The 26,533-nt window shown below is 42.7% G+C and overlaps 1 protein-coding gene across 2 annotated transcripts in view; it reads left to right on the forward strand.

The window, feature by feature from the left end:
• Positions 1-25,370, forward strand: part of gdpd1 (glycerophosphodiester phosphodiesterase domain containing 1) — a 61,136-nt gene extending 35,766 nt beyond the window's left edge. For both annotated transcript variants that reach the window (XM_059973614.1, XM_059973615.1), the window contains exons 3-10: positions 2,190-2,325; positions 7,360-7,405; positions 10,670-10,791; positions 11,401-11,490; positions 14,895-15,028; positions 17,281-17,340; positions 19,851-19,902; positions 23,211-25,370. In XM_059973614.1, coding sequence (XP_059829597.1) covers positions 2,190-2,325; positions 7,360-7,405; positions 10,670-10,791; positions 11,401-11,490; positions 14,895-15,028; positions 17,281-17,340; positions 19,851-19,902; positions 23,211-23,342 — 772 coding nt within the window. In that variant the 3' untranslated portion in view covers positions 23,343-25,370. The remainder of the gene's footprint in view (positions 1-2,189; positions 2,326-7,359; positions 7,406-10,669; positions 10,792-11,400; positions 11,491-14,894; positions 15,029-17,280; positions 17,341-19,850; positions 19,903-23,210) is intronic.
• Positions 25,371-26,533: the final 1,163 nt, after the last annotated feature.

Genomic DNA, 26,533 nt, shown 5'->3' on the forward strand with positions numbered 1-26,533 from the left:
TTGAGAGGGAGAAGAAGAGCGAGAACGAGAGGGAGCATCCTGATTGGTCTCTCTTCGTGCTAAGTAGACCTATCAGTTTTCTCTGTGGGCGGGTTTTACAGTCGACCTCAAAAATAACGACAGTGTTGCTCGCTGCACTGTTTACAACAGTGACTTTTCTTTTGCCCACAGTGGGTTAAAATGTAAAAGGCATGTTGAGGTGAGTTTAACAGGTGTCATTTGTTCATTAGCATAGCTGACGTTATTTAAACTAGCTGGCTGGCTGCTAAGGAGCTGCTCTATTGATGTCCTATGCGATGAGGCCAAACTCCCTGTAGACTTGCTTAAAGGTGTAACAGAATTTTAAAAAAATGACTCCATGATAATATAAGTACATATTTTAATGTCACTTTTTCTGCATATACCCAACTTGGTTTACAGAGTAGATAAAATCACTGCACAAAGTATTATATACACCCTTGGAGATTGACCGGGGGGGGGGGGGGGGGGGGGGAGGGGGGGCAGGGGGGCAGAGGTGCTACTTCCCTGAAATGGTGGTGCTGTCTCCCTGAAGTGAGTTTTTGCAAGGTGGGATGTCTGCTTTTAAATGTCACTAACATATCTGCTTCTACCACCACCATATGGAGACCCAACATACACACAAAAAAAAGTAAGTATTCATTGTGCAAGAGAGAACAATCAGAACAACACAAGTGTATAATTGTGTAAAGTGGTCAATATATTTGAGGATTGTTACAGAGACACCATATGTTGTCAATGCTTTAGTAGTGGGCTTTGACCAGATGGAATGTGAAGAATGAGTGGGGGAGATCTCATTGAAACTTACTGAATATCAAAAGGCCTAATAGAGTGGATATGGAGAGGGTACTTCCAATAATAGGGGAGTCTAGGAACAGAGGGCATAGCCTCAGAATACAAGGATGTCCCTTTTGGACAGAGGAAAGGAGGAATTTCTTTTGGGAGAAAGTGGTGAATCTGGAATTCATTGCCACAGATAGCTGTGGAGGCCAAGTCTTTGGGTATATTTAGTTAAGGAAAATAAATCAGCCATGATTGAATGGCAGAGCAGACTTGATGGGCCAAAGGCCTAATTTACTCCTATTTTTTACAGTCTTATTGAAAAAGCATTTAGATAGGCATGTGAACATGGAGGGATATAGACTAGAGTGGCCCACACTGAGCCATAGCTAATGTGAAGGTTGGAACTGTTCCCAGACTCAAGTGAGGTCTAATCAAACTTCTGTCCAAGTTCAGTATAACTGCTTTGTTTTCAGACGTAATTCCCAGTATTTTGTTTACATTATCATAATTTTTTTTTATCATTTATTGCCTGCATTCCTGATGGGGGAACCTATTCATTTTATTTTGAATAAACTACTTCCATCACAGAAAATCAGTGACTTTAAGCATCATTTGTTGATGCTTGCTGCTGTTCCTAAACCAGCTGCCCGTGAAGCACTGGGAGAGAGGAAAGACTCCATTGTCTTTACTCTGTGTGGTTGTCTTGAGCCCGTGCCCAGCTTCCTTCCTCTACGCCATCCCTCTCAAAATGTATTTAAAAGATTTGCATGGGCCTTTGTGTGGCTTAAGAATCTTTAACAGAGTTATTGAAATATTGTTGTCATCTTGAGAAGGAAAGAGAGATTAGGAGAAATTTGTTTGGGCTGTGAAATCCTACTCCATTAGAGGCTGCAGGGGGCTGTTTAAGTTTCCTGTATTTCCTTTTCAAATTTCCTGTAATTTTAATCCTGTTCTCCCAACAGTACACACCCTTGGTTTGTCCTGATTATATTTCTCTGTGTAGACACCAAGATGAAAGGAAAAATGAAAAACTCTCCTCCTTTATCTAATAACATTATTTTATTGTGTTATTTTAGAAATACATCACAAGTAACTGGCCCTTTCATCCCAACAAGCCCAGTTACACCCATGTGACCAATTAGCCTACCTAACCCCTTGCATCTTTGGAATGTGAGAAGAAACTGGAGCACCCAGAGGAAACCCATACAGTCACAGGGAGACCGTATAAACTCCTTATACAGAGCGGCAGAATTGAACCCTGGTCACTGGTGCTGTAGTAGTGTTACGCTAACTACGTTACCATGCCAGCGACAACCAACTTTGAAATAAAAGCCTGCATTTGTAACTCTCGGTCATAAAAGTCATCTTCTGTTGTTTAACTATTTCAGTGCTGTGCAGCTGAGGACAGACATGCTGGAGATCGACTGTCACATGACCAAAGATGGACAAGTAGTAGTGTCACATGACAACAACCTGAAGCGAATCACAGGACTGAATGTGAATATTGACAGCCTCACTTTTTCAGTAAGTGGTAATTTAAAGTTCCATTGTCATTTTATACAGAATTTTATTGCTATCTTTCAATGGTAAAGTGAATTGTTACGTGAGCAAACATTGTGCAAAATCCTCTTTAAAAAAAACAATAGAGTCAAAGTAAATTTAGGGTGGTATATGTCACTACTTGCTACCCTGACATTAATTTTCTTGTAGGCACTTGCAAGAAAATAAAGAAATACAATAGAAATTATGGAAAACTGTACATAAACAAAAAACTGAGAAACAACCAATGTGCAAAAGAAGACAAAGTGTGCAAATTTTAAAAGTTACTGAGAACAGGAGTTGTAGAGTCCTTAAAAGTGAGTCTTTCGGTTGTGGAGTTAGTTCATTCTTGGGTGAGTGAAGTTATGCATTCTGGTTCAAAAGGGTTTAGGGTAATAGCTGGTCTTGAACCTGGTGATGTGGGTCTAAGATTCCTGTACACCTCCTGCATGATGGTAGTAGTGAGAAGAGAGCATGTCCTGGATGGTGGGAATCCTTGATGATGGATGCTGCTTTCTTGTGGCAGCGCACCTTGTAAATGTTTCGATGGTGGGGAGGCTCTGTCTACTTTCTGTAGATGTTTCCAGTCTTTATTCTTTACTTGTTTTATTCTGTAGACAAGTAAGTCAGAAAGCCTAAGATGACTGAAAAATCTATGTGGTAAAGGATTTGAGGAGAACTTGGTTCTTTGACCTGTCATATCGTGAACATCTCGCATAAACAGAAGAACTTCCAGGTGCTGCCTGTCCTCTTGTTGCCAGTGCTGTGCTGCTGCCTCTGCAGTATTGCAGCAGTTTCTTGGGGCTGCCCCCCCAGCCCTCTCTCAGTGCTGCCGTCTCTCTCCCTGAAATGATACAGTGCTTCACACCTCCAGGGCTTCCCTTTCCATTTCTTCTCTCTAACATCAGTGTGGATTCTGTTGTAAACTGTGACCTGAAGTCCCCAAGATAACTGGCCCAAAGGCAAGTGCTGTACCCAAGGAAATAAAAGCAGTGTGGTGTCCCAGACTCCTTAATCCAGTCACCATTTAGTATGATCTGCCCCAAACCCAGTCAGTGATAGTCAAACTCTTTAAACCCTCTCCCTAAGTAAGCTCTCTGCACCAGAGAGTTTTGTAGAAATATACTGCATAAGGATGAGTTTAGCTTTATTAGTCACTTACCTAGAGTGAAGCGTGTGGTTTGCATCAACAACCAACGCAGTCTGAAGTGTGTGCTGGGGACAGCACACAAGCATTGCCATAGCTTGCCTGCAACTCACTAACCCGTCTGCCTTTGAAGTGTGGGAGGAAACTGGAGCACCTGGTAGAGACCCACACAGTCACGAAGATCATGAGACAACCTCTTTACATACAGCTGCTGAATTGAACCGGTCACTGCTGCTGCTGTAAAGTATTGCGTTAACTGCTAAGCTACCATGCAGCCCTTTCTGACATGTAATTAGGTTCTAAATGAAGTAAATAAACTGAGGAAGCTATCACAATTAAATTCAGCCTCTTCAACATAGGCTGCCTCTTCAATGGCTGTCAAACGGTTTGGGGTATTGTGTGATAGAAATACAAAAACCTTTTTTTCACTTGCTGACCAGTACAATTTGGCATTTTCCCAGAAATAACATGTTAAAAAATGGACTGGAAATTGCTTATCTCTGCTTTTTAATGCAATGTTTCTAGGGAACTATCACCCTGCACTGGTCTGTCAGTTCCCCGAAACCATCCTATTTAGAGAATCAAGAGTTCACGAGTAAAGACCTTGATCTGAAACTGAGTCATGGAACTGAACAAATAAATGTAGGTCACATGTCAACCAAGGAGCCCTCAGCTGGGTGAGTGCCAGGAAGGAGTGGTTATGGTCAGGTAATGAATCTCTGTTAAAGAATGGTCTTGTGCTCAAGTAGGAAGTCAGTAAGGTCAATGTTCTCAGGAATAAGGTGAGAAGAAATACACCAGTGTGCTGTCTTTATCGTGTGAAGGCACTTAAACACCACCTAACACATTGGTGCATCTGTGATGACAGTCGATTTGAGTTGCACAATATCTGTGCTATTCCTGTAATGTAAGCTCATAACACAGGGTTGGAGCTGAGTCTAGTGAGTCAGTCTTTTAAGAATGTGCTACGTTATTAGAGATAGGTTTAGGCAAAGAATCAATTGTACATCTAAATACAGAAACAGGATCTGGAATGATAAGGCAGCTTTTACAACCTGATAATTGCTCAAAGTGCAAGTGATAGGTAAGAAGGCTAGTATCCGTTGGTGTTTCATCACAGGCTTCTGCCAGTGGCTACTCATCAAGAATAGTAACACACACAAAATGCTGGAGGAACTCAGCAGATCAGGCAGCATCTATGGAAAGGAAAAAAAAAAGTTAACGTTTTGGGCAGATACCCTTTATCTTGGCCTGAAACATAGTCTCTTTCAAATCAAATCAAATCAAGTTTAATTATCATTCAAACCCTAGATGGATAAAGTCAAATGAGACAATGTTCCTCTGGGGACCAAGGTACATAAAAAATAGTGAGAAAGAGAAAAAAGAACACACACATCGTAACGCAAGAAAATATCTATGATGCTGCCTGATCTACTGAGTTCCTCCAACATTTTGTGTATGTTATTCTGGATTTCTAGCATTTGCAGAATCTCTTATGTCTATTATCAACAATGGTACCCACACTTACTACCTAATTTCTCTGTGTTCCACTCAACCACTCAAGCTGCAAAAGTTCTTTTCTAATTACACAACTTTTCAGTCCCAACGTTCAGAAAGGGAAATCAGGTAAATTTATCTAAAGCCTGGTCTGATAACATACACATTCCCACAAGACTGACTCACCGGTACAGCCACTCCTTCCCTGCTTTTATTCCTTAGTTTCTGAGATCTTGGTGTTACTGGAAAGACTTGTGTTTGTGGCCCATTTCTAATTGTCCTTGAGGATCAGGTGGTGCCACCTCCTCATGAAGTGTTAGAATTAACACCAAAATTAGGCCACCCAGGATCGTATGTCATTGTGGGAGCATCTGCACGTTGGACTGTTTGGTTGGTGCACAGTCATTTAGCATAGACATAGGCCCTTCAGCCCATCATATCGTTGCTGACCATCCAGCACCCATTTATGTTATTCCCTCACTAATCCTGGGTGGCGGGGTAGAGATATGTCTCCACCAAAGGAGGTGTAAGCCACTGCTTCCATCTACTAGCCTGCAGGTCACCCTTGGGTAAGGAGTGGCTCCTGCTTTGCCCCCTGATCAGGGTCATGTGAAGCCATGGGAGCAGGTGGTGGAAGGTCGTATGAGCAGCTGGTGCACATCACAAGTCCTGGTTATGTGACCACTGACACCAGGCAGACAATCTCTGAAGAGTATTGATAATGGCTGAGGTCTCCCATCTTGTAAAGACACTACCCAGAAGAAGGCAAACTACTTTAGAAGAGTTTGCCAAGAACAATCATGGTCACAGAAAGACCATAATCACCCACAACATACGACACGGCATATAATGATGATGATGGCACTAATCCAAACACAGCATTTGCACCTAAGAAGCTTTTAAATAGAGAAACAAATATACAGGTAATTGACGAATATGAATCATGTGCTGACAGAATGGTTTAACTTGGCATCATATCAGCACATGGTAAGTTGAATCATTCAATTTTCTCCCCCCGCCCCCTCAAATTTCTCCACCCATCTATGCAATAGGGATAATTTGATCTGCCATCCTGCATGTCTTTGGTTTACGGGAAGAAACTGGAGCACCTGTGGAGAGAAACCCTTACAGTCACAGGAAATACAGACAGCGCCAGAAGTCAGAATTGAACCTGTGCCTCTGGAGCCACAAGGAAGCAACTCTGCCAGCTACATCACCTCTGAGGACAGAGCCACAAAATGATTCCAGACCAAGGGTTTCCAAACTGGGGTCCACAGACACTTTCATTAATGGTAGGGGTCCAGGGCATAAAAAAAGTTGGGAACCCCTGCTCCAGTCCCTTGCCTGTCGTTTGAGCCCTTTGACCTGCTTCTTTGCCAGAAATTATTTCCACAAGATGGGTTGAGATGACAACAACCCTTGGTTCATTTGATCCAATCTCATCTATTAAGAGCTTTAATCCTATTGATTTCTTACCATTAGCACCAACCATATTCGATCAATGTGCTGACTGTGTTGTATTCTAAAGATTAAAAAGAAGCTTTATTTGTCACATGTACACCAAAGCAGTGAAATGTGTTGTTTGTGTCAATAAGCAGTACAATAAGCAATAAGCAGTACAGTCTGAAGAATGCGCTGGCCCACAAATGTCACAATGCCTCAGGTGCCAATGTAGCATGCCACAACTTATTAACCCTGACCCTAACTGTACGCCTTTGGAATGTCTAAAGAGCCCCATGCAGTCACAGGGAGAACGTACAATCTCCTTACAGACAGTGGTAGGAATCGAACTCCGATCGGTGATTGCTCACACTGGAAAGCAATTGCACTAACTGTTCCACCACAGTGCAGTAAATTTCATGGGCTAGTAGTGGAGTCAGCCAGAATTCCAGAGACTTGTGGAAAGCCTGTGAAATGGTAGGTTTGTGAAGGAACAGGTCAAATGGCTTAGTGAGCCTTTTGTCTGAACCGATCTATCTAACTTGTTGAGATCTTGATTGAAGCTAGCTAAGGCTGTGGACTGACTCAAGGAAGATCATGTAAAACAAAAATGTGTCACCAGCATCAGACATTTATAAGGTGCAGAGCAAAAGTGCGTTGGCAGTAATGATAGTCTTACCAAGGGGTTCTGGGATATTATCTCCACTCTTGCAACCGTTCTTCCACTGGATGAAGCACAGCTTCAATGACCAAGTCACCCTGCACATGCACATTGGAGACTTGTCTCCCTTGCGTGACTGTGACACACATTTGGGGGCTTTAATTCTCTTTGATTTACTTAAACCAAAGTTGTCTTGCTGATTGGTCATTTGGTTAGGTAGAGAAATCTAATGTTGTCCCCTCTTAATTTTACCCCCCTATCCTGCCCCTCTCAGGATCTTCCACAGTACAACTGTAGACTGAATGTGTCCTTCAAGAAAGGTAAGACCTACTCAGCAGGTTGGCAGCATCTATAGAAGGGAGAAACAGTCGATGTTTCAGGCAGAGACTGAAACATCAGACTGGACAGGAAAATAGGAAAGAAAGTGGGGGAGGGGAAGTACAAGCTGAGGAAAAGAGAAGTGGTGAGAGGGGAGCCAGAATGGGAATATACATTATCCCTCTCTGTAGATGTTGCTCGACCTGCTGAATTCCTGCACCATTTTGTATGTTGCTCTGGATTTCCAGCATCTGCAGAATCTCTTGTGCTTAAGGTAAAGTCTGGTTTACACAGCTGATGTGTTGATATCTTGAACTATTGGAGCGGCATTAAGTGTCCCACAGTGACTTCATGCCAAAGATGAACAGAAAATTCCAGAAGAAATAGCAAGTTGGGCAGCATCTGTGGTAAGAAATATCAGGATGAAAATCCTTTGTTAGGAAGAGAATCTTTCCCAATTCTGATGAACTAACTTTAACATCAAATGTTGTCTGCTGCCTGACCTGCCGAGTGAATGTAGCATTTTCTATTTTTATTTCAGATTTCCAGTGTTTTGAGTTTTCATTTCACAGGGTCTCTTAGGGATGATTCTGAAAGAAATTGTTTTTTTAAGCTGCCTCAACCACAACATTTGCTTTAACTGTGACAACAACCTTCCATTGAGCGAATATGAGGGAGATCTTCCATTAGAATTCAAAACCTCAAGAGGAACAGTGCCTGAATGCTTTGCACAACACCAACAAATAGTAACAGACATAAAATGCTGGAGGAACTCAGCAGGTCAGGCAGCATCTATGGAAATGAATAAACAGTTGATGCTTTGAGCTGAGGATAAGTAGTTCCATTTTAGGGCATATTTAATGTAGTTAAGTTTTTCATAATGAGGGATTAGGATTGTAGGGTGAGGGGAAAGATGTAAAGGGGATGCGATGAGTCTTGGAATGAGTCTTGTAAAGGAAACAACAAAAAAGATAAAAATTAGCTGTATTTGTCACATGTACTTTGAAACGTAGAGTGAAATATGTTATTTGTATCAATAACCAACACATCCCAAAGATGAGCCATGGCAAGTGTTACCGTACTTCCACCGGCAACATAGCACATCCACAACTTACCTTCCCAACCATCTGTCTTTTTGGAATATGGGAGGAGTCCAGAGAACCTGGAGGAAAGCCATGTGGTCACAGGGAAACCATACAAGCAGCTTACAGACAGTGGCAGGAATTTAACCGTGACTTTCCAGTTGCTAGTGGTGTAAAGCACGACACTAAACCCTATGCTACTGTGCTCTTGTGTACAGTTCTGGTTGCCCAGCTAGAACAGAGTAAGCTAGAAAGGGTTTGAAGGTTCCTGAGGATGTTACTGAGACTGGAGGGCTTGAGTTATAAGCAGAGGTAGGATGAGCTAAGACATTTTAGAGCAAAGGAGATTGAGGGGTAACCTTATAAAGGAATATATAATCATGGGTGTGCAGATAAGATGGATGGTCACTGTGATTTTTCCCAGGACGGGGAGTCCAAAACTCGAGGACATAGATCTAAGGTGAGAGGAAAACAATTTAAAACAGGGGTTACCTTTTTTATGTCATGGACCAATGCCATTAAGCAAGGGACCCATGGACTCCAGCTTGTAAACCCCTGATATAAGAGGACTCAAGGGCAACTTTCTTCACACAGAGGGTGGTGGGTATATAGAACCATCTGCCAGAGGAAGTGGTAAGGATGAGAACTACAACATTAAAATATATTTAGACAGTTTACATTGGTCAGAGAGATTGGCCAAAAATAAGAACGAATCTTGTTGATGTAGAAAAATTGGTAAGCATGGACAAGTTGGGCTGAAATGCTTGATTCCATGCTGCATGGGACTCCATGGGACACCACATTAATGTAGCAGTTAGCAAAATGCTATTACAACTCAGGCTGTTGAAGTAAAATTCTGGTGTCCTCTGTAAGGAATCTGTACATCCTCTGCGTGTTTGCCTGGGTTTCCTCTGGGTGTCCCGGTTTCCTCCCGCAGTTCAAGGGTGTACTGGTTAGTAAATTAATTAGTCTTGTAAATTGTTTTGTAATTAGGCTAGGGTTAAATAGGTGAATGCGGGCCAGTGCAGCTTGTTGGGCTGGAAGTACCTGTTCTGTGCTGCATCTCGAAATAAAATGACTGTTGTAGTCAGAGGTGAATCAGTTTAACTCCAGGCTGCTAACTATTTGAGTCCTTTGATCTATCCATTTGTCAGTGTACATTTTTCTGTCTGAGCACATACATGTAATTATTTATGTATTTATCTGTTTATTTGTATTTGCATGTGCATAAGAATAAGCATAGTCAGTAAGTTTGTGGATGATACTAAAGTAGGTGATATAGTGGACAGTGTGAAGAAGGCTTTTAAAAATTACAAAAGGGATCTTGATCAGATGAGTAAGTGGGCCAAAGAACAGTGAATGGAGTTTAATTCATGTAAGTGCAAGGTTGCATTTTGGAAAGTAAAATAAATGTAAAACTTTGACTGTAGGGCACTGGGGAGCACTGTTCCCTGAAAGTGGAATCCAGATAGACAGGGTGATGAAAAAGGCTTTTGGCACACTGGCCTTCATCTGTAAGGGCACTGAGTAAAAAAGCTGAGAGGACTTGGTGCAGTTGTACAGAAAAATGTTAACGCTGCACTTGGAGTATTCATTCAGTTTTGGTCACCCTGCTATAAGAAAAATGGTATTAAACAGGCAAGAGTGCAAAAAAGATTTACAAGGATGTTGCCAGGACTTGAGGGACTGAGTGATAGGGAGAGGATGAATAGTCAGACTTTATTCCTTGATGCATAGGAGACTGAGAGGTGATCTTACGGGCATCATTAAACTGAGTGCACACTATCTTTTTTCCAGTCAGAGCTAGATGGCAAAGGTTTAATGTGAGAAAAGAAATTAATAGGAACTTGGAAGTGTTATGCAAAGTGTGGTAAGTATGTGGAATGAGGTGCGGGAGGAAGTGCCTGAGGCAGGTATAATAACAGCTTTCAAAAGACATTTGAACAGGTGAGCAGATAGGAAATGGGACTAAAATAAAAACACAAAATGCTGGCAGAACTCAGCAGGCCAGACAGCATCTATGGGAAGAGGTAGTGACGACGTTTCGGGCCGAAACCCTTCATCAGGAAATGGGACTAGTTTAGATTAACATCTTAGTTGGCAGTGTAATTGGGCCTAAGGGCCTGTTTCTGTGCTGTGCAATTCTCTCACTTAAATCCAATGACTGATCTCCCACCTCTTTAGATTGCTTCTGTGATGGAGGAGACGACAAACGTATTCCGCTATTGAAGGAAGTGTTTGATGCCTTTCCCACCACGCCCATCAACATCGACATTAAAGTTAACAATGACCTCCTCATTCAGAAGGTAACAAATAAGGAAAAATAAACCTTTTGATATGAAATCAGAAAGTTTCATATCAATCGGTCAGTGTCTGTGGAGAGAGAACCAGTTAATGTTGTTCAGAATTACTCCTAAATTGGTAAATCAGTTTATTATCACTGAATATACTAAGGTACAGTGAAAAGCATTGTTTTGCATGCCTTCTCAGATTATTTTATCACATCAATACATTGAAATACTACAGGGCAAAGCAGTAACAGTGCAGAATAACATGTTGCAGTTACAGAGGCAGTGCAGTGTAAGGCAATGACCATAAGACATAGGAGCAGAATTAAGCCACAAAGTAAACTGTGAGGTCAGGAGGCCATCTTACTGTATTAGGGGGACCATTCAGTAGTCTTAAAACTAAACAAATCATTTTGATCTGCTGGAAATTTGTCCACTCTGAAGCGCTAATTCTTTCTCCATGGATGCTGCCCGTGTGTTTACGGTTAAGATCGTGTTAAGAGAAGGCAATTTGGCTCCTGAGACGTTTAGTGATCTCACACCTGCTTTTGCCCAAGTTTACTCATGCACTGTCTTCACAAGGTTTGATGCATCTTTTTCTCCTTTCCCCCCCCACCCCCCACCCAGGTATCTGATTTGATCAGTGAGTATAATCGTCAGGACCTCACTGTCTGGGGCAATGGCAGTGAAACTATTGTGAAGAAATGTTACAAAACGGTGAGCCCTCCACAGGTTTGGGTGCATTCATTTGGATAGTTCAGGATAGTGCAATATTGTAGATAAAAGATTCAAGTAATTGTCAATTGGTGACGTCAAGATATCCAGTCTGTAGTTCACTGCTTTCTCCCACCTAGACATCTTCAAAAAGCGGCATCTATCACTAAGGACTCTCACTTCCCAGGGTTTTCTGTGTTCTCATTACTACCATCAGGCAGAAGGTACAGGAGCGATAAGATGTGCACTCAACATTTTAGGAATAGCTTCTTCCCCTCCACCAGAAAATTTCTGAGTGGTCAATGAACCCATGAACACTACCTCACTATTTTTGCTGTCCTTTTCCATTGTTTATTTTTTTTGTGTGTGTGTGTGTATGTAACACGCACAGTTAATTGGGCCATCGGTTAATCAGGGCAGCCGCTTATTTGGGACAACTGACAACTCTTAAACGACAAAAACTTGTCAAAAAAATTGCTGGGATTCCCTTTGTTGATTTAGGACACTATGCCACTTAATTGTGGCAGGAGACTGTTACCAAGCAAGTTCAAACTAGCATCAGTCATTCACACTTGTGTGGCCATTAGATGCTACACCATGCTTAGGGCAAACGGTTTTTAAATAACATCAGTTGTGTGTGTTTGTGTTCAAAAAGCAGTGATTTTGTCATATAGTGAAAAATAAGCAGTAAGACAACTTAGAACTGTTTTGCTCACCACAGTTTCAAGCAATCAGACTTGGAAACACCAGAAATGGCTGGAAGTGAAAATGAAATTATTTCACTACCTCAACAAGTGAGGATTGCTGTGCTGATTTTGTTCACTGTGTACACTGGATGAATTCTTCCGTCGATAACTATTAGGAACTTAAGCACAATTTTATAGTAATGTAGTACTATTGGTAGTGTTCTAACTTGTTCTGTGTTTCAGTTAAATACATAATTTGTTACTCAGCTTGTCTTTTTTTAATATCTTTTTTAACTGCATATTTCCATGAAACTTCAGCTAATTGGTGCAGATACTCAATTTGGCCAAAATGTGCTGGTCCTCATGTGTCCCAGTTAATTGGAAAATATGACATGTGTCAGTGATAATAAACCTTATTCTGATTCTAAATAAGAATCAAGTTTATTATCGTTGACATACAATTTGAAATTTATTCTTTTGTGACAGTGCAAAGACACAAATTAATATAAATTGGAAATAGTGCAAAATAAAAGTAATAGCAAATAATGTTCATGACTGTTCAAAAATCTGATGGTGGAGGTTAATAGGCTGTTGGAGTGTGTGTCTGCTGGGTTTCGTACCTCCCACCCCAGTAGTAGCAATGAGAAGAGGGCTTGTCCTGGATGTTGAGAGTCCTTGGTGATGGATGCTCCCTTCATGAAGCATTGCCTCTTGAAATGTCCCTCGTGGTGTAGAGGGTTGTGCTTGTGACAGAGCTGGCTGAGTCTACTAGCCCCAACAGCCTTCCATGCATTGGAGCCTCCACTTGATACCTTTCGTCTATGAAAACCATTTGTGAACATTTAAATTTTACACAGTAGAATTTTGCTAGTGTTGTAGGGAATCATTAGATTGATCTTGGAATGTATTTCTAAAGGTTGGCACAACATTGTGGGCCGAAGGGCCTGTATTGTGCTGTATTGTTCTATGTGAAACCTGGTCTATACTTGAGTAGCAAGTAAAGATACTTAGGGCTATTGGAAGAGTTAGGAATTATCTCTGTGTCCTAACCAACATCTCCTCAGGTCAGTACTGCCAAATGCCAATTAAATGGTTCTAAGGTCATAGGGGAGTACAGTACAGCACAGAAACAGGCTATTCATCCCATCGAATCCATGTCAAGACTGCTAGCTGCCTATTCCTATCGACCTGCACCAGGACCATAGCCGTCCATATCCCTACTATCCATGTATCTATCCAAACTTCTCTTAAATGTTGAAATCAAGCTTGCATGCACCATACGTGCTGGCAGTTTCCCCTCATTTCCCCTTAAACTTCTCACTTTCATCCTTAACCCATGACCTCCAGTTGTTGTCTCACCCAAGCTCAGTGGAAAAAAACCTGCTTGCAATTACCCTATCTATATCCTCAATTTTGTATACCTCTATCAAATCTCTGCTCAGTCTTCTATGTTGTAAAGGATACAGTCCTAACCTATTCATCTTTCCTTATTACTCAGGTCCTCCAGACCCAAGATTTTTTTCTGTACTCTTTCAACCTTGTTTACATGTTTCTTGTAGGTAGGTGACCAAAACTGCACACAATACTCCAAATTAGCCCTCACCAATGTCTTGTACAATTTCAACATAACATCCCATCTCCTGTACTCTGATTTATGAAGGCCAATATGCCAAAAGCTTTCTTTACAACCCTATCTACCTGTGACACTGTTTTCAATGAATTATGGACCTGAATTCCCAGATCTTTGTTCAACCACACTCCTTAGTGCCCTACTGTTCACTGTTTAAGACCTACACTGGTTGGTCCTCATGACGTGCAGAATATTGCACTTGTCTGCATTAAATTCCATCTGCCATTTTTCAGCCCATTTTTCTAGCTGATGCAGATCCCTCTGCAAGCCATGATAGCCTTCCACACTTCCACTACACTCCCAACTAGGTGTCATCTGCAAATCTGCTGGACCAGTTAACCACATTGCCGTCCAGATCATTGATGTAAATGACAAAGAACAAAGATCCCTGCAGCACACCACTAGTCACAGGTAATCCTTTACTACCACTCTCTGGCTTCTCCCACAAAGACAATATCTAATCCAATTTACTACCTCATCCTGAATGCCGAGCGACTGAACCTTCTTGACCAGCCTCCCATGCGGGACCTTGTAAAATGCCTTTTTGACATAAGGTCCATGTAGACAGCATCCATTACCTTGCCATCATTCATTTTCCAGGTAACTTCCTTGAAAATCTCTATAAAATCAGTTAAACATGACCTACCATGCACAAAGCCATGCTGGCTATCCCTAATCAGTTCATGTCTGTCTAAATACTTATATACCTAGTCCTTTAGAATACCTTCCAATAATATCCCACAACTGATGTCAAACTCACAAACCTATAATTTCCTGGTTTATGTTAGAGCCTTTTTTAAACAGTAGAATAACAGCTGCTATCCTCTAATCCTTTGGTACCTCTCCTGTCGCTGAGGATGTTTCAAATATCTCTGCTAGGGCCCCAGCAATTTTTGCATTTGCCAAAATTGGGCCCAAGGGAACACCTTGTCAGGCCCTGGGGATTTAGCCATCCTGATTTGCCTCATTGCTGTTTTTGTGATTGAACATAATTCAGTGCGGGAGAGGAGTTTGAAAGGTGTGACTTTCCGTATCGCGGGCTGGCTTGTGTGTTCCCAGCATGAACTTCTCCGCTCTTGTTTCTCCATCAGAATCCAAACATCCCGATCCTGTTCAGCCTGCAGAGAGTGCTCCTGCTGCTGGGACTCTTCTACACAGGGCTCCTGCCCTTCTTCCCCTTGAGAGAACAGTTTCTGGAGATCCCCATGCCCTCTATCATTCTCAAGTAAGTGAAGGGCTCCAACACCACATACCAGGATCTACAGATCTCCTACCCTTAATTTGTTTGACATGTCTCCCTCCCCAGAGAGCTGGGAGAGGAGGCTAGAGGCTTGTCTGTCTTATACCATGTGTAGTTTGGGAGGACAGGTACCAGGCTTAATGACATTAAATAGGCACGTATAGGTATTTGCTTCATTGTTAGCCACTTGTAATGTAGCAGAAGACTAGAGCATGCCTAAAGTTTGTTCCATTGTTCAAGAAGGGTTGCAGACTGGGCAGCTACAGGTCAGTGCGTCTAACTTCAGGCCACAGGAACTAGCAGGGAGGAGGCTGTTTTCAGAACGGACCAATTGGGTTTAAAGTTTCTGTGCTGTATATCTGTATAACTCCATGACCCTGAGATCATTTGCTGTACACTGTACCCCGGTCCTGGGGAAGGAGCTCTGTGAGTGCAGCTGGGATCGGGAGTTATTCCTTTTCATTGCTTCTGTGGCTGGTACTCCCTCTCCAGATGCATTTGCCTTGCATTGACTCCCCCTTCACCAGAGAACTGCAGTACTCTGAGGAGGTCACAGCATATTTACCAAGAGCAGAGGGAAGGGCAATACATTGAACACTGCAGTGCAGTACAGGCCCTTCGATTTACAGTGAGCCAACTTAAATAATCCTACTCTTAAGATCAGTCTAAGCTTTCCCTCCTACTAGCCCTCTATTTGTCTTTAATCCATGTGTCTATCTAAGAGTCTCTTAAATTCCCTAATGTACTTGCCTGTACCACCAACCCTGGCAGTGTGTTCCATGCAGCCACCACTCTCTGTGTAAAAATACTTGCCTCTGACGTTCCCTTTGCACGTTCCTCCAATCACCTTACCATTATGCCCTCTCATATTAACTATTTTTGCCTTGGGAAAAATTCTCTGGCTATCCACTCTCTCTATGCCTCTTATCATCTTGTACAACTCTATCAAGTAACTCTCATACCACTTTGCTCCAAGTCCCAGCTCACTCAACTTTTCCTCATAAGGCATGCACACCAATCCAGTGTTCTTCCTGGTAAATCTCCTCTGCACCCCCTCTGCAGCTTCTACGTCCTTCCTATAATGATGCAACTAGAAATGAACACAATACTCCCAAGTGTGGTCTAACTAGAGTTTTATAGAGCTGCAACATTATCTCATGGCTTTTGAACTCAATCCCCACCTCCTTAACTACCAGGTCAACTTGCGTGGCATGAGCCCCAAGATTCCTGAGTTCCACCAAGCTGCTAAGAATCCTGACATTAACCTTGTACTCTGGCTTCAAATTTGATCTTCCGAAGTCACATATTTCCAGATTGAACTTCATCTCTCATTTCTCAGCCCAGCTCTGCATCTTGTCCCATTGTAATCTCTGACAACCAAAATAAATTAGAAAATAGAACAGTACAGCAGGCCCTTCGGCCCACAATGTTGTGCTAAGATACTTAATCAGCTCTTGTCAGTGGTTGATTGTAGGTTTAAAATAATCCCTCATCTGATCTGCCAGTGGACAGGTGGTGTCAGATTTCCATCTCCACTTCATTTGTTTAGTCCTGTTCCACAGTTGTTGATACCTCCACCCAGTGGGGCTGATGAGCCCTTGCCTCCACGTGCCCCATCCCCAGCCTGCAAAGGGTGGGTCTGCTTTCTGTCACCCACCAGTGGAACAGTTTTAATATCACCAGCAGATGTTGTGACATTTATTGTTTTGTGACACCTATGTGGTGCAAAACATAAAACTTGTAAATAAATAAATAGTGTGAAAGAGGTATAGTAAGGTAGAGTTCATAGACCGTTCGGAAATCTGATGGTGGAGAGGAAGGAGCTGTTCTGAGAACAGTGAGTGTGTGTCTTCGGGTTCCTGTACCACCTCCTGTCACCCTCACTGTACCAGCCCGCTGTGTAAACTTTAGAGGGTCCACACATGCCCTTCCCACAGGCTGTTCTCACTTTGTGTGACCAGATCTATCCTCTCACCATGTGTGAGTCCCTTACTCTGTGTGTGTGGGTGTGTCCCTCAGTGTGTGCTTTCCTCGCTGTGTGTATCTGTGTCCCTTGCTGTGTGAGTGTGTGTCTGTGTCCCTCAGTGTGTGTTTTCCTCGCTGTGTGTGTCCATCCACATGTGTTTTCCTCACTCTGTGTGTGTGTGTCCCTCACTGCATGTGTTTCTCACCGTGTGTGTGTGTCTCTCTCTCTCACCATCTGTGTCTCTCACTGTGTATGTTCCTCCATTTCCCAGGCTGCAGGAACCATGCAAGATCCCCTGGAACCGGCGGCTGCTGATCTGGCTCGCTGACGCGTGAGTACCCAAGACTTAACCTGAACCTACCATCTCTGCACCCAGTCCCCTACCCAACCCCTCTTCTGCTATTGCATTTTGTTCTCACCCCTCTCAAATTTCATGTATCACCCTTCCCTAAACAATCCACTGTCTACCTTCACAATACGCTCAATTATTCTGTTTTTCCCTCCACACAACCCCTTCCCAATCAATTGCTATCTCTTCCCTCCCCTTAATAAAGATTAAAGATTATTTTTATTTATCACATGTATGTCAAAACATACAGTGAAATGTGTTGTTTGCGTCAAGTCAAATCAGTGAGGATTGTATTGGGCAACTCACTAATGTCACCAACAGAGCAAGCTCACAATTTACTAACCAAATTGTACCTCTCTGGAATGTGGGAGGCAACTGGAGGGTGCAATCTAAAGCCAGTGTATTATGCCTAAACAATGGAGACTACAATGGGATGAGGGAGGACTTGGCGAGTGTGGACTGGGAACACAGGCTATATGCTGGGATGGTTGAGGAACAGTGGAAGATTTGCAAAGAGACTTTTCACAGTGCTCAGCAGAAGTATATTCCAGTTAAAAACAAGGACAGCAAGGGTGAGGAGAGCCAGCTTTGGATAACTAAAGAAATAAAAGAAGGCATCAAACTAAAAGCTTGTGCATACAAAGTCGCCAAGAGTAGTGGGAAACTGGAAGATTAGGAAACTTTAAAAAGCAACAAAGGACCACTAAGTGAGCAATAAAGAAAGGGAAGATAGATTATGAAAATAAACTAGCACAAAATATGAAAACAGATAGTAGAAGTTTTTATAATTATATGAAGTGAAAAGGGCGGCTAAAGTGAATGTAGATCCCTTGGAGGATGAGAAGAGGGAATTGATATTGGGCAATGAGGAAATGTCTGAGGCTTTGAAAGACTATTTTGTGTCCAGCTTTACAGTGGAGGACACACCTAACATGCCAAAGAGAAATGTTATGGATGCGATGGGAGTTGAGGACCTCAATACGATAGTTATCACTGAAGAGTTAGTGCTGAGCAAACTTGTGGGCCTGAAGATAGACAAGCCCACTGGGTACTGATGGAATGCATCTGAGGGTACTGGAAGAATTGGCAGAGGTTATAGTAAACATGAGGAAATCTGCAGATGCTGGAAATAGAGGCTTTGGTGATGATTTACCAAAATCTCAGGAATCTGGGCAGGTCCCGGTGGATTGGAAGACGGCGGATATCATGCCACTGTTCAAAAAAGGATGTAGGCAAAAGGCAGGTAATTATAAGCCAGTTAGTTTAATATCAGTAGTTGGGAAAATGCTTGAAGCTATCAAGCATTGATAGCTTGAAGTTGGATTCAGCAAAGGCAGGTCCTGTTTGACAGACTTCCTGGAGTTCTTTGATGATATAACAAGTTCAATGGATAGAGGGGAATAGGTGGATCTAATTTACTTGGATTTCCAGAAGGTGTTTGATAAGGTACCACATAAAAGACTTGTACATAAGATAAGGATGCATAGAGTTGGGCTTATGTATTATCATGGATAGAGAATTAGTTAGCTAACAGAAAGCAGAGAGTTGGGATATATGAGTGTTGCTCTGGTTGGCAATCAGTGGCGAGTGGTGTGCTGCAAGGGTTGGTGCTGGGCCTGCAACGATATACATTAACAATCTGGAAGAGGAGACCGAGTGTAGTGTATCTAAGTTTGCTGATGATACTAATTGAATGGAAAAATAAATTATGCAGCAGATATGGAGAGATATAGATAGGTTAAGTGAGCAGGCAAAGGTCTGACAGATGGACTACAATGTTGGTAAATGTGAGGTCATCCACTTTGGAAGGAAAACGAAAGAGCAGATTATTATTTAAATGATAAAAAAATTGCATCATGCAGCTGTGCAGAAGGACTTGGGAGTGCTTGTGTATGAATCACAAAATGTTGTTTGCAGGTGCAGCAGGCTACAGGAAGGCAAATGGAATGTTGGCCTACATTGCTAAAGGGATTGAATTTCAGAGCAGGGAGGTTACGTTGCTACTGTACAGGGTACTAGTGAGGCCGCACCTGGAATACCGTGTGCAGTCCTGGTCTCCTTACTTGAAGGAGGATATACTGGCTTTGAAGGAAATGCAGAGGAGGTTCACCAGATTGATTCCAGAGATTGGGGGTTAGACTATAAGGAGAGATTGAGTCGCCTGGGACTATACTCACTGGAATTCAGAAGAATGAGAGGAGATCTTACCTATCCCTTTCATAATTGTATATGTTTCTGTAAGATAGAGGTAGGAAAGTTGTTTCCACTGCTAGGTGAGACTAGAACTAGGGAACATAGGCTCAAAATTCAGGGGAGTAGAATTAAGACGGAGATGCAAAACTTCTCCCACCCCAGCACTCCCATATACTGCCAGTCCTCCCGCCTCTTGCCGGATCGCAGGGGACCACCCACTGTGTGAGATGTTGACTGTTCCAGCTGCAGTGGGAGAACTCCAAAGGTGGTCCTGATGTTTCCTTGTCTTCTCCTGCCAGGTTACTGATGAGGAAATGTCTCTTTGAGCATCTCAAAGCAAGAGGAATTCAGGTGAGGTTGCCACTTTCCTTTCTGGTGCTTTGAGCTATTTTGTACATCTCCACAGAGAGGCCCTTTAATTCACTCTTGGTATCAGCCACATCCACTGAAGGAAGTCAGAAAGCAGGTTCTCAAACTGTTAGCTAGAACTGAAACCCAGCTTGGCCGTCCTTATAATCACCATCACTTGACTATAATTTTAAAACAGAGGTTCCCACCCTTTATTATGTCATGGAGCAAGCAGTCCGGTGGACCCCGGGTTGAGAACCTCTGTTATAACATAGAACACGACAGCACAGTACAGGCCCTTCAGCCCACGATGTGCTGACCTTTTAACCTTCTCCACAATCAATCTAACCCTTCTCTCCTACATAGTAATAATGTTCCATTTTTCTTTCATCCACATGCCGATCTAAAAGTCACTTTTCAAATCAAGGCAAGTTCAAATTTATTGTCATTCAACCGTATACATGCACACCTGCAAATAGACGACGTTCCTCTGGACCAAGGTGTACAGTGTAGTACATGTAACACATAGGGTAATATTACCACAAATAAATTAATAAATAATAAGATGCGTTTACGGAGCAAGTCAGAAAGTAAACTGTAAGTAAGTAGTATGCTACTCGCTCTTCATACATGATGAGATCTGGTGGTGGCAGCAGGGAGTTCAGTAGTCTCACTGCCTCGACCACCGAGTGCATCCCAGCCAAGCCACCATTCAATAAGTAAAAAAAACTTCCCTCTGAAAACTCCCCTAAAACTTCCTCCCCTCACCTTAAAAGGATATCCTCTGATATTGGCCATTGCCACCCAGGGAAATAGGCACAGCTTGTCCACTCTATTTCTGCCTCTTATCATCTTGTACACATCTATTGTCACCTTTCATCTTACTTCACTCCAAAGAGAAAATCCCCATTTTGCTTGACCTTTCCTCATAAGACATGTACTCTAATCCAGGAAGCATCCTGGTAAATTTCCTCTGCATCCTCTAAAGCTTTCACATGCACGTTAACCCAAGGGCTCCCTGTAAGATTACCTAGAAGATCTGGAGGCTCTCTCTCGAGGAAGAGCAGAAGTGAACACCCCATTAACTCTTGGCATGAATCACCAATTGCTGAAGGAACTCAGCAGGCCAGGTAGCATCTATGGAGAGGAATAAACAGTGTTTATTTCTGTCCATGGATGTTGAATGACCTGATGAGTTCCTCCAGCAACTGCAGAATCTTGTGTGTTTATAAGTCACCACCTCACGCTGTGTTTGGTGGAGCTTGCTGTGCGCGTTGGCTGCTGCATTGACTCATGTTGCAGCAGTGTCCCGCTCTGGGCTGCGAGCTCCGTGACGATTTGCCTCACTGTGCAATGAGGTGAGGCTGAGGCTGTGGGCCTTCTCCAGCTGCTCTGGGCTTCACGTCTATGGACTCTCTTCTGATCTGAATGCTGTTGCTTGCTTTTATTCTTTGCATGGTTTGTGCTTTTTCTCTCTCTCTACACATTGGATGTTTTTAAAATTAGATCTTTTGGTTATTTTTTTTTTGTGGCTGCCTGTAAGCAGACAAATCCCAAAGCTGAATAATATATATATACTTTGTACTTTGAACTTACACTAAAGTCAGAAAATTCTCAGGAAGTTAGGCTAGTGTGTATGGAAAACTAACGGTGAACGTACGTGGTCTTCTTTCCAGGGCTGGGAAATCGAGAACTAAAGTGCATAGGCTGAGAGTGGAGAGATTTAATAGACCACAGGAACAGGCCCATCAGCCCACAATGTTGTGCTGAATTAATTAAACATTAAAATATCTGACTAAACTAATCCAATGTTCAGATCACTCCATTCTGTGTACATTCGTGTACCTGAGAGCTTTTAGAACGCCTCTGTCTTTTTTGCCTTAGTTTTAGGTTTATTTGTTACATGTGCATCAAAATATGCACTGAAATGTGCCATTTGTGTCAACAACCAACAGGCAGCTCTCAAGCGACACCACATTTCCGGTGCCAACATAGCATGCCCACAACTTAATAACCCTAACCCGTACGTCTTTGGAATGTGGGAGGAAACACAATCATGGAAAGAACATGCAAACTCTTTGCAAACAACACGGGGATTGAACCCTGGTCGGTGATCACAGGTGCTGCAAATTGTCGTGCTAGCCACTTCGCTGGAGTGCCAGCCATTTGGATAGCATCTGTGGAGCGAAATAGACAGAATCAGGTTTATTTATTACCGGCATGTAACGTGAAATTTGTTAACTTAGCAGCAGCAGTTCAATGCAATACATACTATAAGGAAAAAAATAAATAAATAAAACCAATAGTAATAAATAAATAAATAAATTTCAGTATTCATATATTTAATAGATATTAAAAATGCAAAAAACAAAAATAGTATATTTTTTAAAAAGTGAGGTAGTGTCCAAGGGTTCAATGTCCATTTAGGTATCAGATAGCCGAGGTGAAGAAGCTGTTCCTGAATTGCTGAGTGTGTGCCTTCAGGCTTCTGTACCTCCTACCTGATGGTAACAGTGAGAAAAGGGCACGCCCGGGGTGCTGGAGGTCATTAATCATGGACGCTGTCTTTCTGAGACACCACTCCCTTCATTTAGATTCATCTGTTTTTGTGTGTAGCTGAGGTGGGTTTCTGAATGGCATTGACCACTTAGGCTGAAGGCCTGTTTCCATACTCTATGACACTAATCTGAAATGCTACCTCTGTTCCTGTCTTTACGGATGCTGACTGACCTGCTGAGTATTTCCAGCACTCTCCCGCCTTCAACTTTGCAGTATTTGAAGTAATTTTTAGCTTCCTCTTTTTCTAGTTCCCTAGAACTATGCACTCACACTTCGACCCCCCCCCTTTCCTTTCAGCACTGAACAACTTCTCCCCTCTGCCTGGCTGGAGACATTCCATTTTGTTCCCTCCCTGTACTTCTGTACAGTAATCAGCTGTGCCTTATTACAGATGTATTGCAGTCTAATGTTTTGCACTGTGGCACATTACATCTGTGTTACAGTTTAACAGTATATTACACTGTAATATATTACATCTGTGTTACAGTTTAACAGTATATTACACTAATATATTACATCTGTGTTACAGTTTCACAGTATATTACACTGTGGCACATTACAGTTCCATTAGTTTAACTTGTGCTATGCTATGTCTGCATTACTTGTTGCACTGTGTTGCCTAAAATATTTTCCTCTCTTGGCCATGCTTGTGTGTTTCAGCAGGGAGGGGTGAAGGAGGGTGGTTTCTCACGCACACACATGCACACTCTCTCACTGGCTCCCTCTCCCTTCTACCCACCCCCCTCTTCCAGGTCTACATCTGGGTTCTGAATGATGAGGATGACTTCAAGCGAGCCTTTGACTTGGGAGCAACAGGCGTCATGACTGACTACCCAACGCAGCTGAAGAAGTTTCTAGAAAGTTACACCTTCAAAGAGGAGTAGAAGGAGAGATTTGGGGGGGGGGGCGGGTTCTGTGGCTGGGTAGGGACAAGTGAAAGGATTTCATCAGCTAGTAGCCAGAACTCTCCCCGAGCCAATGTAAATCTTTGCTGCAGCAACAGATTGGCTTGGTTCACTGTATCTTGTTCTCTTCCGACCCACTTTAGGTTGTACCAGCAGTCAGGGTTCCCTGCAAAAGTTAAGGAGAGGAATGATGATGGAATGACAGAGCAGACTCGATGGGCCAAAAGGCCTGATTGTGCTCAGATATCTTATGCTCTTAAAGATTCGTTTGAAACATGTCTTTACAAATATTCAAACTGCTTTCAGTTATTTCAAACCAAGTGTTGGTTGGGAAGCATCCTGTGTTAACATCTGTGTCAGTTTATATTTGAAAGAAAAATAATTTGTCTTGAACACTTATGAAGCAGCTGCTTCCTATGGCAGAAGGCCACTTGGCCCATCTTTCTTGCACTGGCACTTTAAAAGCTCACCTCAAATGCATCACTTCACTCCTGCACTGTCTCCTTTCCTTTCTGCTTATTTATTTGATTCCTTTCAAAAGATGCTCCCACCACCTTGGGCACTGTTCCAGATTTCAGCAATGAAAATAGTGACAATTCTGTATTGAAACTTCAGGGAATTGGACCAGCAAGAAGTAAAACTACAGTGTACTTACACATGCTCTGCAGGCTGGGGCACAGTGGGGGGTGGGGTGGCAAGGTCACAGAGAGGAATCCTCTTCTGAAGCCCATCAAGCCTGTTCTGCAATGTATTGATGATTTGCTCTGTAAGGAAGACCGAGTCCTGTCTTCCTTTCATTGTCTTTGTCTGATGGTAGAGCTGAGTTCTGGGGATGTCGCTCAGCCCTGGTCTGGGCTGCTCAGGAGCTCTAGACTCCCTCCGCTTGAAGAAATATCTCCAACCCCCTCTCAAGATTCACGTTCAGCTGCCCCCTCCCTCAGTGCTGGTCCCAACAAGGCTTGCATTCCCTTCTGTCCACCCTATTGATACCTTCCAATATTTTTCCCCAGAAAATCTTTATTCATGCTACAAAATAATATACAAAAGGAAGGAAACAGTGCAAAATAAAGCTTTTACCTTATGTACATTACATAATGTAAACTTTGAAAAGAAAAACACAAGCATTGCAGCTTTCCCACATTGCCCCCTGAGATGATACCCCTTCCATTATACAGAAAATCTCCAGAACAGCTCAGTCCAATCTCCCCTGAGCTTTGGTTCTGGATGGGGATTCTGATTTTCCCCTCTGAGATGGACGAACTTTATCCAGATTAGATGGGAACTAAACCTGGAACAGTGTGCTCACTGAGCTGGGGTTGGGACTGAGGGCTAGTGGAACAGATGCTGCATGTATCAATGCCTCTACCTGATCGTGCCAGCCAACCCCGTATGTCTCTGCAGAATGGCTGGGATTCATGGTCACCAGTGGTGGCTTTGTACCTGAGCTGGTCTCCCACTAATGTATTCCCCTCTCACTCCTCGCCTTGGAAGTTGTAGATCAGTGGGTTTGATGCCAGCCTTTAACCAGTAACTGAGAAATGGGCAAGCTGAGACCTCACCTACTTGGCCCTGATGAATGTGGTATAAATCCACACCTGGATGAAGATAACTGGACAAAGAACCAATTCCTCGTCCTCGTGAATGGAGTTTGTCACGACTGTTTATATTTTTTTGTGTTTGCTGTCAACCTTTTCTATGAGTTAACATTAGTCTGCTTCCCACAGTGTTGTCTCTCAGTCTACCTGATTCATGGAGAAAACAGGGTTTTTGTTCCACAATAATAAATGTATCTTGTGTTTTGTCTTAATACAGAGGATGAATAAATTTTTGCCCACTAACTGGCTGGGGCTCAAGCCCACTGCAGTTAATTGACCTCACTTTAACAAATGAGCAGAAAATTAAAGCATTGTGTTGTAGATACTGGTAAACACTGCCCTACTAAATTGTGTGTGATTAAAATGTGATTTGTCAGCATTTAAATGTTATTTTTTAAAGAAAAAGACTTCGTAATAACACACTGTTTTGTGTGATGATTTCTTCTGAAGTTATCAGCTGCTTTTCCACACCTTTCTGGTCCCTCATCCACTCAATCATCCCCTTTCTCAGTGCCCCCACCCTCAGCTGTCCACACATTCAGACTCCACTGACACTGCAGGATGGGAGTTCATATTGTCATATTTTATAGTTTTGAGGTACAGCAAGGTAACAGCCCAACAATCCCGTGATGTCCAATTACACCCATGTGACCCATTAATGTACCAATGACTACGTCTTTGGAAAGTGGAGCACCCCGAGTTTCTGGGGAAAACAAACTCCTTACAGATAGCAGTGGCATCGAACCCTGGTCACTGGCCCAGGAACAGTGTCACACTATGCTGCATGTGCACAAGTACTTAAATGCACAAGTGCAATAAAAAGCTTACTCATACATAGGATCAGAGATGCAACATTCCCAAGAAGACCAAATTAAGCAAAATTATATGAGAAAGTACAGACTTAGAATAAAAAATGCATAGGAGAATGATGTCAAAGTGCTGCTGTACTGTAGTAGTGATTAGGCTTATTCTGATTGGTTCAAGAACCAAATGGTTGAAGGGAAGTTGCTGCTTTGAATCTGGTGGTGTGGGACTTAAGGTTTCTGTACCTCCTTCCCACTGGTAGCTGCAAGAAGATGGCATAGCCTGGATGGTGGGGATCTCTGATGATGGACATTGGCTTCTTGAGGCAGCACCTCTTGTAGGTACTATCAATGGTGGAATTCATTAAGAGGGAGATGTAGCATTGAGTCCTACTGAAGGGTCCCGGACGTGAAATATTAACTATTTCGCTTTCCACAAGTACTGATCAACCTTCAAAATTCTACCAGCATCTCACGCAGACTGGCCTGTGTTGGACAATGTGGCTAATGTCGCCATCTAGCGACTAATGCAGGAAGTCTGACCACCGATTCCTTGGGGTTGCTAGTGGGGGTGAGTTTTAGACTACTTCATTTAGATTATCAATTAGACTTAATTTTCTTCTGCTCGACCCTGTCTTAATTTTTCACACCTTAACTGAGCCAGTGCGGTAAAGCACATCGTAGATTGTGGTGAGACTTGGAGCATCGTGTAACCCAGGTATTGGAAAGATGTCATTCAGTTGGGAAGGATGTGGAATATTCATGAGGTGTT

Source organism: Hypanus sabinus, chromosome 6 (genome assembly GCF_030144855.1).
Source record: "Hypanus sabinus isolate sHypSab1 chromosome 6, sHypSab1.hap1, whole genome shotgun sequence".
Classification (NCBI taxonomy): domain Eukaryota; kingdom Metazoa; phylum Chordata; class Chondrichthyes; order Myliobatiformes; family Dasyatidae; genus Hypanus; species Hypanus sabinus.